The 14,458-nt window shown below is 43.9% G+C and overlaps 1 protein-coding gene across 6 annotated transcripts in view; it reads right to left on the minus strand.

The window, feature by feature from the left end:
- SGCG (sarcoglycan gamma) overlaps nt 1-14,458 on the minus strand; it is a 133,266-nt gene that overhangs the window by 72,591 nt on the left and 46,217 nt on the right. For 4 of the 6 annotated variants that reach the window (XM_058690072.1, XM_058690040.1, XM_058690033.1 and 1 more), the window contains exon 2: nt 7,587-7,781. In XM_058690072.1, the coding sequence (XP_058546055.1) occupies nt 7,587-7,781 (195 nt within the window). Of the gene's footprint in view, nt 1-7,586; nt 7,782-9,876; nt 10,097-14,458 lie in introns of those variants that run through there. The other 2 variants (XM_058690065.1, XM_058690059.1) reach the window with 2 other exon arrangements.

Below are 14,458 nucleotides of genomic sequence, written 5' to 3' on the forward strand. Positions count from 1 at the left end.
ACAGTGGTCAGGTCCCTGCCCTTGGAGGGGTGTCTGAAGTTTCCCATGCTATCTGTGACTTGCTGGGTAACTCCTCTAATTCTGAGGGACAAGATGTTTGGGCAGGTCCAAACTGTACCCTCCACTTGGCTTTTATCAGGAATACAGATGTTATTTTGAGCTGTCCCTACCTGACTCCTTTTTCTCCTTTTCACTGGTTCTGAACTTGGCTGGGGAAAAAGTGGTATTTACTGGGTCCCCTAAGATCCCACTAGGGCTCCTTGGGACACGGTGTGAGGACCCCAAATCCGAGGACACCGTCTTCATAGTACTTATTACCTTCTAACTGGGTGCAGAAGACCTCTGACGACCTGGCTTAGGTGTTCCTGATTTTCATGGAAACTGGTATTTGTTAAGTACGCCTATCGTTGAAATCACCAAAATAAAATATATAATGGTGTAGTCAGTCAAAGTCATATTCATAGGGTAATTGTGAGGATGAACTGAGTTAATGGGAATAAATGGACTGTGCAATCTGTGTGCATCAGCTAGGAGTTATTAAAATAAAAAAGAGACTCTTAAATATAAGCTCTTTTCACGATAATAATATACCAATACATAGATTCAGTAATTTCCTCGATTATAATGAAATAATCAATCTATCCTAATAATGCATATAAGAACATTTTTGTTATTAAAGTGAAAAACTGAGGATACATAATAAAATATTTTCAAAAAGAAATAAATTTACTTGCTGAATAAAGAATTTCTCAGGTAGTAAATGGTTAAAAGGCACAGTATTAGATTAGGCTCAAATATTATTATCTTTTTCTTATGTCCTCAGTTACTTAAGATATATCAATGTTCAGCAAGACAAAGAGTCAAAAATTAAATATGTCTTCAATAATAAGTGGTTACGAATACAAATCATCAGGAAAATTCATTTAGGTACTTTTAGAGTTTTCTCTCGGTTTTCTTTCTGGTTGTCAATATCTAGCAAAAGAGAAATGAAACACTCTGAATCGTGGATAACACTGTATTCACTGTCTACTGCTATGTAACAAACTATCGGGAATGTAGCAGCTTAAAACACTGTGTGTTTCTTCTGTCTCAGTTTCCCTGGGTCAGGATTCTGGGCGCTGCTCAGGGTCTCGCACAATCGCGGCTGAGGGATCAGCTAGGCGGGGTTCCTTTCTGGACTTGGGGTTCCCCTCCAAGCTGTGGGGTTGTTGGTAGCATTCAGTTCCTTGCAGGAGAGGGAACAAGGTCTCCATGCTGCCAGGGGCCACTCTCAGCCCCTAGTGGCTGCCCCTCCTCCTCGCCACGGGGCCCCTCACAGACCCTCTCAACATGCCAGCTCAGGCCTTCAAGGCCAGCGGGAGAATCTCTCACGAGAGGGCTTTCTTTTAAGGCCATTTACCTGATTGAGTCAGGCCTCCCCAGGATAATGTCTCTCCTCACTAACTCAAAATCACTGATTTGGGCCATTAATCGTATCTGCAAAGTGCCTTCACCTTTGCTACATAATGTGACTTAATTCCACCACTTCTGCCATATTCAATTGAAATCACAGGTCCTAGAAGCAAATCACAGGTCCTGCCCACAGTCAAGGGGAGGGGATTATACAGAACACGACACCAGGGCTGGAGGTCATGGGAGCCTTCTTACAATTCTGCCCACCACAAGCATAAACCAGGTAGTTTGAAAAAAAAAAAAAAAGATATTTAACCATATAAAGCCATGGTAGGGATTGTCTTCATTAGCTTTTCATACATAATCGAACACAGTCTAGATTGCCATGGAGCCGGTGTGCCATATTCAACATTCACTACCCATCCAAAGCAAGGAAAGCAAGAGCACGAGTCTTGATCCGCCAAAATGAGACAATAGTACTTATTGAAAATCCACGAGGAAAGCACCTGAGAAAGCATCATCAAAGTTTACATCAGGAAGGACTTAGGTATCATCCAGTATTCATCAAGTATTTTAGAGATGAAGAAAACAAGTCATTGAGAGAACAACGTATTCAAGTTTTCATATGCAGTGAGTGCCGGTAAATTTTCTTCAGATTTTAAGAGTTTATAAAATGCCATAGTTAACAAATGGAGGCGTTAGAAAATATCACTAAAGGGATGCCTGAGTGGCTCAGTTAAGCATCCAGACTTCGGTTCAGGTCATGATGTAACGGTTTGTGAGTTCGAGCCCCGCGTCGGGCTCTGTGTTGACAGCTCGGAGCCTGGAGCCTGCTTTGGATTCTGTGTCTCCCCCTCTCTCTCTGTCCCTCCCCTGCTCACTCTCTGTCTCTGTCTCTCAAAAATCAACCTTAAAAATTTTTTTTAAAGAAAAAGTTCTTTTAGACATGACTCCCAAAGCAAGGGAAACAAAAGCAAAACTATTGGGACTTCATCAAAATAAGGGGTTAATATCCAAGGTATGTAAATAACTTATGCAACTCAACACTGAAAAACAAACAATCCGATCACAAAATGGGCAGAAGAGACGAGCAGACGTTTTTCTAAAGAAGACATCCAGATGGCCGACAGACACATGAAAAGATGCTCAACGTCACTCCTCAGCAGGGAAATACAAATCAAAACCACAGTGAGACACTACCTCACACCTATCAGAGTGGCTAAAATTAACAACTCAGGAAACAGCAGATGTTGGCAAGGGTGTGGAAAAAGGGGAACCCTCTTGCGCTGTTGGTGGGAATGCAAAATCGTGCAGCCCCTGTGGAAAACAGTATGGAGTTTCCTCAAAAAATTGGAAACAGAACCACCATACGATCTAGCAATTCCAGTACTGGGTGTTCACCCAAAGAAAAGGAAAACGCTAATTTGAAAAGGTATATGTGCCCCTACATTCATTGCAGCATTATTTATCATAGTCAAGATATGGAAGCAGCCCAAGGGTCCACTGATGGATGAAAGAGCAAAGAAGATGTGGTACATACAAGGGAATATTATTCAGCATAAAAAAGAACGGGACCTTGTCATTTGCAACAACATGGATGAATCCAGAGGGTACCACGCTAAGTGAAATAAGTCAGTCAGAGAAAGACAAATACCATACAGTATCACGCATACGTGCAATTTAAGAAACAAAACAAACGAACAAAGAGAAACAGAAACTAACCGAAAACTAGGCTCTTAACTACAGAGAACAAACAGACGGTTACCGGAGGGGAGGTGGGCAGGGGGATGGGTGTAATGGAGGAAGGGGACAGAATACACTCAACGTGATGAGCACTGCGTAATGTGCATAACTGTTGAGTCTGCAAAGGGCCTTACAGGTTACTTACAGGTTACTATATTGTAATCTGAAACTAATATAACACAGTATGTTACTTATACTGGAATTAAAAAAATAATAATTAAATAATAATTTTTAAAAAACACAAAAAACTGTCACCTACCAACCTGGAGAAGCCTGCCTCTTTCTTTGGTCTCCCCCTGCCTTCGTGTTTGGGGGCAATTTCAGATTCACCCGGGGACGTCCTGAGAGGGTCAAGAACCAATATAGAACTTTAAGCTTAATTCTGATATTCAATACTACAGTTCTGCTCTGATTGTTTATATCCTTTTTTACCCCCAAATAAAAAGTACCTAAAGAAATTTAACTTTCAGGGTTAGTGTGGTTTTTTTTTTTCTTTTTAAGCTTGGATTCTTTCATCTTATCTTGTTAAAATTACATTCATTGAATGCACTAAAATATTTTCTACACAAATAAATAAATAACCATAAAGGTTTAAAAAAATCCATGCGGGTCATTAAAAATTAAAGATGCCTTGTTTTGACATACTTACTGATAAGACTCATGGATGTCATTTTATAACCATGCACACTAGAACTAAAACTAATATTGTATATTAGTTTTATGGAAAGAAAGTATAAAAAGGAAAAACGGAATTAGCCACTTTATTGCACTGATTTCTTTTAATGTCCACATTCCTAACTGATTTAGTTATGATCGTGGCCAACACAAGATATTCTAGAACCTTTATGGTTAGCATCAGTTGCTACAATGTCCTAATGTTACTTTATATTCAACAGATGTCATACGTGGCAATTACGTAAAATTCTCCTACACCAAGTTACAGTGCTAAGAGTGGAACTCATTGGTGAGATACTCACCATCTGGGGTCTTTGTGATGCGTGTCGGGCACATAAAGGCTGTTAAAGGCTTGGTTTCACGGAGTTCAGATTAGTTCCCTTGTCAACACTTAACTTCTGTTTAATGTCTCGATATTCTTTGACATCCTTGTGTTTTCATTTTGTAATGTTTCACTTGTCTTCCCCCATAATTTGATCTTGGCATTCTTAAATATATTACCCATAGTTGATTTTACTGTTTTCTATAGAGAAATATTAAAGTATGAAGAGTGGACAAGGGGACTGGAATGATCGTATGTGTAAGATAATAAACCTTCCATTGCTACCCACTGGGGATCTAAGCAGAGAAAGTCTTCCAAACTTTGCTAATTTGGGAAGTTATGGTTTTCAGTTTATTGAGACTAATGACTGTGTAGGTGACTGCATTCAGGTAGAGAATTAGAAACTAGCTGTTGCATGTTAAAAATTCTATAGCTTTCTGCAAATGTTGAGAGCTCTAGCTGATTTTATCATTCTGGTGCCAAAGCTCATGAAAGGGTTCTTTTATAGTCCTGTTACTTCCTTGGCATGTATGTATTCAAGGAAGGATATTAGTTTACAGATGAATAAAATAAAAACAAAACTGCAATCTTCTATACAGAGAAATCTTTCAAACTAGGAAAAAAATGAAAGGATAAATTAACTTATAGTATGTAGGGAGTATTTCCAAAGCAAGGGATTAAGCTCACCCACAGATGAGAACTATATCATTTACAGCATCTCACTTTGAGGAGAATGACCTAAAGTCTACCCATCGTCTTTCGGTCAAACCCTGGCACTTTCTGCAGAATAATCTTTTTGTGCATCTTGCCTTTTGATCCATGAACGTGTGTTTGTTCACCTTATTTTGTTGAAAGGCAGCACTGAAGCACCCTGAATTAGCAACAGGTTCCTGAATGTCAAAGAAAATGCCATGCGTGCTGACCGTATCTCGCGAGAAAGTGCAGGCTAGGAACAGGGGCAGCAATGGCAAGGAAACATTTGCTGGTCTCTGGGGTTAGCCATCCTAACTCGAAGTGGCCTCAGCTGCTGGCACAATTTGGGTTAATGTAATCAAAATCTATAACGCCCAAAACTTGTTTTCATTGCTACAATATAAGGCAAGAGCACAAAGTAGATACACTGTCACTTTACATTCACATACAGTCTATAAAATTAATTCACACACATTTCTAATATAATGCACACCTTTATTCATTCAGGATATATTTACTGAGTGTTAAGCATGTGCCAAGATGATTGACAGAACTCACGGTCCCTGATGCCAAGGGACTATTAAAATCTGGCCTCCCTAGTAAATTTTCTCTCCACATTCCGCATAACTGAAGGGCGCACTGCATGTGAGTGGAGGGCCCTCTAGTCAGGAGGCATCCGAGAGATCCCACAGTTTATCATCTGAGGACTCCAACCTCAGCTAACTGTCCCCAAAATATTAAAATAAAAAATTTAAATTTAGAGGGGGTCCTGGCTGGCTCAGTCGGTTAAGCATCTGACTTCGGCTCAGGTCTTGATCTCATGGTTCGTGAGTTGGAGCCCCGCGTCGGGCTCTGGGCTGACAGCTTGGAGCCTGGAGCCTGCTTCGGATTCTGTGTCTCCCTCTCTCTCTGCCTCTCCCCCCACTCGTGCTCTGTCTCTCTCTTTCTCTCTCAAAAACAAACATTAAAAAATTTAATTTATAGATAAAATGAAGATGATGTACGACACATTAATAAAGGTGTCCAATGGAACCAAATACTATTGTGATAGCGTAAAAATATTGTTTTTGTAAATTTTAAAGAAGAAATGACTACTTCTGTTTGGCTAATTTAAATATATTTAGGCATTTTTAATAGTTAAATATAATTTATAATAACAATGTATAATGTTTATATTAAATAACATATTTTAAGGCATTTAAAAAAATTTTTTTTAATGTTTATTTATTTTTGAGACAGAGAGAGACAGAGCATGAACGGGGGAGGGTCAGAGAGAGGGAGACACAGAATCCAAAACGGGCTCCAGGCTCTGAGCGGTCGGCACAGAGCCCGACACGGGGCTCGAACTCACGGACCGTGAGATCATGACCTGAGCTGAAGTCAGACGCTCAACCGACTGAGCCAGCCAGGCGCCCCTTAAGGCATAGTTTGATTGGGTTGGTATATTACTTCTTTGAATACATGAAAATGTAAATATTTATTTAAGTCAACGAAATAAATAATGTGCCTACTGGCCACAGAGCAGTGGCAGGAAGGAAATACTTGCCTAGAAAGAGAAAGAGAGTCGTCAGTGGAAGGCATTTCACACTGCAAGCTACAACGACTGTTCTTGGAGAGAGTCCTTGCCTGGATCACACCTTCAAGATGCATGCGAGGAACAGATTCACCTACAGGTGACGGTCATCGCAGTATTTTTGTCACCATGACTATCTAGCAAAAATTGGATATTCTATATTAAATGGATATTTTTTCAAAAAGTACACAGAAATATCATCAGAGCATACAACATTACCCAACAATCTAGAAAACATCAGGATGTGTAAACTAGAATATGAATTCCTTAGGACTGCTGGTATTTCATCTACTAAATGTGTTGCTAAGTGTTGAAGCATGAAGCTGTGCATGAATTTATTAATTTATTGTATTTTAAAGTAAAGTTTTTTTAAACAAATGAGAAGGTAGCATCTGGATGGTTATTATTTATGGATTAATGAGATTAGGAAAACAGGATTCATAAAATTTTACAAATTATTGAATAATCATTACGCAATTTTGACTCAAACCCAAGATCGGCACAATTTTCTCACGTGTAGACATTATGACTAATAAAAAAAAAAATTGCAGGGGCGCCTGGGTGGCGCAGTCGGTTAAGCGTCCGACTTCAGCCAGGTCACGATCTCGCGGTCCGTGAGTTCGAGCCCCGTGTCAGGCTCCGGGCTGATGGCTCGGAGCCTGGAGCCTGTTTCCGATTCTGTGTCTCCCTCTCTCTCTGCCCCTCCCCCGTTCATGCTCTGTCTCTCTCTGTCCCAAAAATAAATAAAAAACGTTGAAAAAAAATTAAAAAAAAAAAAATTGCAACAGAAAAACAAAAAACCCAACACACTATAGTTCATAGTGAAATTAAGAAAACGTAGAGTATGGGGGCGCCCGGGCGGCTCAGTGGGTTCAGCATCTCACTTCGGCTCAGGTCGCGATCTCATGGTTCGTGAGCCGGTGCCCCAAACGGGGCTGGCTGCTGTCAGCGCCGAGCCCACTTCGAATCCTGTGCCCCCCCCTTCTCTGTCCCTCCCCCACTTGCGCTCTCTCAAACATGAACATTAAAGAAAGAAACAGGACGAGTATTTTGCCGCGAGACCATCCTGATCCAGACGGAAACAAACATCAAAGACACTAAAGGAGGCTTCTACCAATACAAAACGGATAAAGTGATCCGACAAACAGAAGAAGAACATGCTCGCCAGGAAAGGAAGACGATACTTACTGGGGAAAACCACATCACTTTCAGAATCCAAATCGTGAGAGCAAAATTCACAAGGAGGATGATGAGTAAAAGGAGAACAAACAAGTAGAGGCAGCGTTTTCTCCAGCCATAAATGCCAATTTTGTAGACACACGGGTTCTCTGGCCTCTGCACGTGGGTGCCTTCTGTGGCTGTAGTGTACTGTTCACGGACCATCTGCCATGCCGTAGGGGGAAGGCGGGAGACGGGACGGGGCGGGGGGAGAGGGAGACAGACAGAGAAGGAGAGAGAGAAAGGGAGAGAAGGAGTGAGAGAGGGAGGAGACGAAGGAGGGGGAGAGAGGGAGAGAGAGGAAGGAGACAAAGGAGGGGGAGAGAGGGAGAGAGAGAAGGAGAGAAAGGGAGAGAAGGAGTGAGAGAGGGAGGAGACGGAGGAGGGGGAGAGAGGGAGAGAGAGGAAGGAGAGAAAGGGAGAGAAGGAGTGAGAGAGGGAGGAGACAAAGGAGGGGGAGAGAGGGAGAGAGAGAAGGAGAGAAAGGGAGAGAAGGAGTGAGAGAGGGAGGAGACGAAGGAGGGGGACAGAGGGAGAGAGCAGAAGGAGAGGAAGGAGGAGGAGAGAGGGAGAGAGACAGAGAAGGAGAGAGAGAAAGGGAGAGAAGGAGTGAGAGAGGAAGGAGAGGAAGGAGGGGGAGAGAGGGAGAGAGAGGAAGGAGAGGAAGGAGGGGGAGAGAGGGAGAGAGACAGAGAAGGAGAGAGAGAAAGGGAGAGAAGGAGTGAGAGAGGAAGGAGAGGAAGGAGGGGGAGAGAGGGAGAGAGAGGAAGGAGAGGAAGGAGGGGGAGAGAAGGAGTGAGAGAGGGAGGAGACGAAGGAGGGGGAGAGAGGGAGAGAGACAGACAGAAACAGAGAACTTGTTTGTCAATACTGATTTACTAAAAGTCCAACAAAATAACACCTTCTACCCCAATAATAAATTTCTAAAATGAAAATGATTTTTAAAAAGAACTGAACATTACTTTGAAGCATGTCACTGTTTCAAGCATGCAAAATAGTTTAGATATGGCAAATCCATCTGAAATCCAGTGGCCATATTTTCAGATTTTAATCAATAAATTATATAGATATAGATATAGATATAGATATATAGACAACTTTCAAAATTCTGCACAGTTAAACTTAGAATGGAAGCATTAACCTAAAGTAATCAAGTAATCAAGTTTTTAAAGGACTCAGTGGGTGGAAAATCAAGCTGATACCTGTATGTCTTTTTAAAATCCAATTACTTAGTTGTTAAGTCAAATTATTAAGCCACGTCTTTCTACAGTCGCTAAATTACTCAGAATTAAAAAGGCTCTTGTCAAGATACCCACCACAGTAATTTTTTGCCTATAATAAATTTCCCTGGTATTCACCTACTTCCAAGAACGATCAGCATGTACACGTGCATGCAAATGGTTACAAGTACCCGCTGTTTTACGTACGTTCGCGCAAGAGTTTTCATAACCATTTCAACTCCGTGAGGAGATTTAGGAAAATAGCCATTATTCCACTTTCCACACTTTCCACTTTTGGTTTTAATTCATGAAGGGAAGAGGACAGATAATGAAGACCTTCCTGACTGTACATGCGGTAAAACGACGAATCAGAACAGAAAATCTTCTCCTCTGGGATTTTGTTTTTTCTTCATGCAACGGTCTTACGTTTATTTTTAGGGATGGTTTGGAGGTGTCCTTATTCAAGTAAGTCACAGTCTGAAATAACTCTTTAAATCTCCTTCTCGCTCAACAACTGGCATTTTCCTGTGTTGTGATTATATAAAACTATGCTATTCAGCGCACGGGATTTGCAGATCCGCAGGACGGACCGTCTACGTTATTCGAAACCTCAGGGCTTACTGGTTCCACACTGGTGTAACTTCCCTGCTCCTTGGCTTGAGCTCCTGGGCCTTCCTGACTCAGGGCCCACCCCACCCCACCCCTGCCGTTGCTCCCCAGTCCCAGGAGCGACGCTTGCTTCTTCTCTTTTCCCTCCAAACCTCACATTGCCTCAGCTCCGCCTTAACCCCCATCCTGAATCCGTCCACCCCTCTGGCTGGTGGCCACCCTAGTCGGGCCACCACAAACTCTCTCGTCTATACCACTGTTTCCCTCCAGAAGCCATTCTCCACCCAGAAGCCAAATGTGCAAGATGTAAGCAAGCTGTGTCGTTCCAGACCTTCAGACGGCCTTCCCCCCGCACTGAGAACATCTGAACTCCTCGATCACCGGGCAGACCCTGCGTGAGGGTCTCTGCGTACTTCTTCGACATCATCCACCACCATTTTACCTTCTCCTCTCCGGCTACTCCTTAATAGACTGGGTCATCTCACCCCAGGACCTCCGTCCCGGGCGTCGCGTCCACCTGAAACACGCTGCGTGCGGGCTCCTTCTGAGCCTTCAGTCATTTGATCGCATGTCATTTCCTCAAAGAAGCCTTCTCCGGGCACGCAGTCCCCTGCCATTGCCTTACCCTCTTACGCTTCTTTCGGAGTGTTTGCCATCATGCGAAATAATGGTGGCAACTCCACAATTTCTGTGAAGCGTGGGCTAACAGACCGCAAGTGGATCGGGAAGGGTGGCCAGAGTGTCTGAATTTATAGCCAGTGTACCACTTTACGCCATCGCTCCAGATCCGTGAAAAGAGCAGCTTTCCAAGAACGTGTGTACGCACACAGAGTTTCCAACTGCTACACGTTTCTATTCCTATATATAGTTTCCTATTGCTGCTGCAACACATTATCACAAGCCTAGAGGCTTAACCCAACACAATTTCAGTATCTTACGGTTTGGGAGGTCAGAAGTCTGAAAATGGGTCTGTGGGGGCTAAAAATCCAAGTGTGGGGAGGTCTGTAATCCTTCCGGAGGAGCCAGGCAAAATCTGCTCCTTCCTCCTTCCAGCTTCCAGGGCTGCCCACACTCCTTGGCTACAACCTCTATTTATGTTGCCGTGGCTCCTGACTCTGACCCTTCTGCTTCTCCGTCCTAAGGACCTTTGTGATTACAGCGGGCCCACCTCGGTAATCCAAGATAATCTCCCCATCTCAAAGGCCTTAACATAATCACAACTGAACCATTCCTTTTACCATGCAAGGTTCCAGAGATTAGGACATGGCCATATGTGGGGGTCATTATTCTGCCTCTCATAGGAAGCTTTTGTTCCCACTTACATAAGATGGGGAAGACTTTAATATCCATTTAAGACAATTTTGCTGTGGCTTACGGGACAGACAATAGCAATTCTGTTACGAGGGTAGCCCTTAAATCCCTCTTACTCGTCCTGGGAATCTGTTTTATTTGATTATTCACTTGTTTACTGACTCCCCCCTCCTCAGAACGTAAACTCTATGTGAGCCTTTTCATTGCTGTGCCCCTAAAACAGGGTAACTGACAAATAATAGTGACACAATAGAAGCCTTAAGGGAATGAGTGAATGGATGAAAAAATAGAAAGAAAGAACGGCGCCCGGGTGGCTCTGTCGGTTAAACGTCCGACTTCGGCTCAGGTCATGATATCACGGTTTGTGGGTTCGAGCCCTCAGTCGGGCTCTCTGTGCTGACAGCTCAGAGCCTGGAGCCTGCTTTGGATTCTGAGTCTCCCTCTCTCTCTGTCCCTCCCTGCTCATGCTCTGTCTCTCTCTCAAAAATACATAAACGTTAAAACATTTAAAAAAGGGGCACCTGGGTGGCTCAGTCGGTTAAGCGGCCGACTTCGGCTCAGGTCACGATCTCACGGTCCGTGAGTTCGAGCCCTGCGTCGGGCTCTGGGCTGATGGCTCAGAGCCTGGAGCCTGCTTCCGATTCTGTGTCTCCCTCTCTCTCTGCCCCTCCCCTGTTCATGCTCTGTCTCTCTCTGTCTCAAAAATAAATAAATGTTAAAAAAAAATTAAAAACAAAACATTTAAAAAAAATAGAAGTACTGAATCTGACAAACACTAATTGGGCTACCTACCTGCCAGAGATGATGCTGGTAAATGGGGCTAGATAGATGGAGTGTTTTCTCCGAATTACATCCTAAACAAAACATTCTATGATTTATGCACGCACTGAATCCATTAAGAAAAGAGTTGGCACTTGCGGTCTAACACTCTTCTAAAATAACGATTGTTGATGAGGAGCTAATTCCAAAGGGGACCCAGGCTAAGTAGGTAAAAATAAAACATGCAGTCTCTGCTAAAGCATTTTCAGAAAAGACCTGTTGGAAAGAGGACTTCTAATATGAGGTCTCTAGGATTTTATTACTGAAAGAATACTAACAAGGATAAACAACAGAAAGACTGGAAAAACGGTCTTATCAGAAGGGGCGAGCCACCAGCCTGGGGCTCCTGAGGACAGTGATGATGTCTTACCACCGTGTGCTCTGGCCAACGGCAGGTGCTTCACAAATATCTACAGCCCCAGCTCCATTTCTCCACTCCTCCCTCCGGCAAAACTCCTTGAGTGGGTTGACCATACCCACTGTTTTTCTAATTCTGTGCCTGCCTTCTCTCCAGAACTCGCTTCCAGACAGGCTTTCACACCGGCCACCCGTTGAACTTGCTCTGGTAAGCTCATCAAGGGTCTCCATGTTGCTAAGCAAAGTGGGCTCACACGACCCAGGGTTAGCACATGCCAAATAGTCATTGCCTCCTCTTCCGCTAGGGTTCTGGAAACCCCACTTGCAATGGCGATGGCCGCTCATTCTCATTTGCCGTGTCCTCGTCATCTCTGAGCCACAGGCTCAGCCCCGAGATTACTTCCCCTCTTCATTTGAATTTACCCCCAGTTGTGGATGCGTCTTTAAGCTGAGGACTCCTAGTTCCTAGCTATGGCTCACCTTGAACTCAAGATTCCCCAACTGGGAATCTCAAGTTGCACATGTCCTGACCTCATCTCCCCAACCTGCTCCTTGTAAAACTGTCCCCATCTCGCTGAGTGGCAACTTCATTCATTCTTCAAGGTGCTCAAGTCAAGGGGCACCTGGGTGGCTCAGTTGGTTAAGCATCTGACTCTTGATTTTGACTCAGGTCATGATCTCCCAGTCGTGGGATCTAGCCTCGCGTGGGGCTCTACACTGACAGCGCAGAGCCTCCTTGGGATCCTCTCTCCCGCTCTCTCTCTCTGCCCCTCCCCCTGCTTGTGCTCTTTCTCGCTCTCTCAAAACAAATAAACTTTAACAAATTGAGAAAAAAGATGCTCAAGTCAAAAATCTTTAAGTTGTTCTTAATCCCTTTCTTTCTCCATACCACATGCAATCCATCAACGACTCAGTGAATCAAAGTGCTGCCAATAATCCGGATCTGACTGCGTCTCACCATCGGTCACCTGGCCGACTGCAGCTGCCACCTCACAGTTCTCTGCTTCTATCCCAAATCTCCCACAGGCCATTTCCAACGTGGGGGCCAGAGAGGTCCTATGAAAGCATCAACTGGGTCACTGACCAACTCTCCATAAAATCCTCCTGCGGCTTTCCATTCCACTCAGAGTAAACCCCAACATCCTCAGCCTGACTGGCAGGGCCCATCCTGACCTCGTCCTCTACTGCTCTCCTCCTTAACTCCTGGCTCAGTCACACCGGTCTTACTCACCCGCGTGCCTTCCAAGCGTGAACTCTGGAGTTGCGATGCCCTCTACCTGGAAGCCGGGAAGGTCTTTTCCCAGATAATGGCTGGCGTCTCCCTCACATCACTCAACTCCCTGCTCAAAGAGCATTTATCAACCAGCCTTCCCTGGTCACCTGATTTAAATAACCCTCCGCTCTCACCACTGCATATTTCTCTCCGCTCCTTCTTGCTTTATTTTTATTTTTTTTACCATAGCACTTAACTCTACATGACATACTACATACCTTACTGACTTACTTTACTGTAAAGGCTCACCTCAGCGCATAGAAGCCCCCAGAAGGTAGGGCTCTCGATTGTTTCGTTATTTTCTTGTATCCCTGGGTGCCTAGAGCGGTGCCTGGCACGTAGTATGCCCTCGATAAACATTTGCTCAATAAATTGAGTATAAACGTTGAATGCACAGATACCCAGATAATTTAAATGTACAACAACAACAAAAATACGTTGAGAGTTACTTCAGAGTTCCCTTAACTGTTTATATTTAGTAAGTGGAAACCCACTCACAACGGACTAGGTTAGTGTGACCAGCTGTTTGCTGCGAGAGAGAAGGCGGGCTCTACCCTACAATCTCTGGAGGGTCTCCCAGGAGAGAGGAAACTGGGGAAAGTGCTCTGTTTAGTCTAGGAGTCACCCCACGTTTGCACCCCTGCTTTGCTGACGGCCCAAGGAAGAGGCCGGACCCCGTTTCCTCAGCAGACCATACCGACTCCAGGCTGACTCTCAGAAGCCAGTGACCTGCTTTCTGGTCCTTCCAGACTCGAGCTGTATTTACCAAAGCCACGACTTCTCCTTTCGAATCTGTTTGTTTTCCCGGTTGTCGTTCTTACTCTATCGCGTTTTGCCGTTGCCCACTTTACGTATTTTGGCCAAGCGGGTATCGCTATTTCTCAGTGCTGACTATGACGCAGAAAACGAGGACTTTACTCTAGACAGGCATGATGTAAGTGGCCAGGCGGAACACTCAACTTAAATTTTCTTCTAAAGAGTCGATTTTGTTATTTAATAAATTATTAGCTTACAGTCCTCATAGCTCATAGTGGTTTTCATTTTTTATTTGACACCGTGTATTAAATTTTTGCCAGAAGAGACTCTCAGAGGCTATCTGCTTTGGCTAGCTTCCTTCAGATATTTATTATAATCAGCATTGGGAAGGATACCAATTCTTCAGGACTCTGAAGTCAGACAACAGCAAGGTAGCATTCATGTTGGCGGGAAAGTGCACTGCAACAAGGCAGAGCACTTTGTGATCTATTTATAAG

The sequence above is a fragment of the Neofelis nebulosa genome, chromosome 1 (assembly GCF_028018385.1).
Source record: "Neofelis nebulosa isolate mNeoNeb1 chromosome 1, mNeoNeb1.pri, whole genome shotgun sequence".
In the NCBI taxonomy this organism is placed as follows: Eukaryota; Metazoa; Chordata; class Mammalia; order Carnivora; family Felidae; genus Neofelis; species Neofelis nebulosa.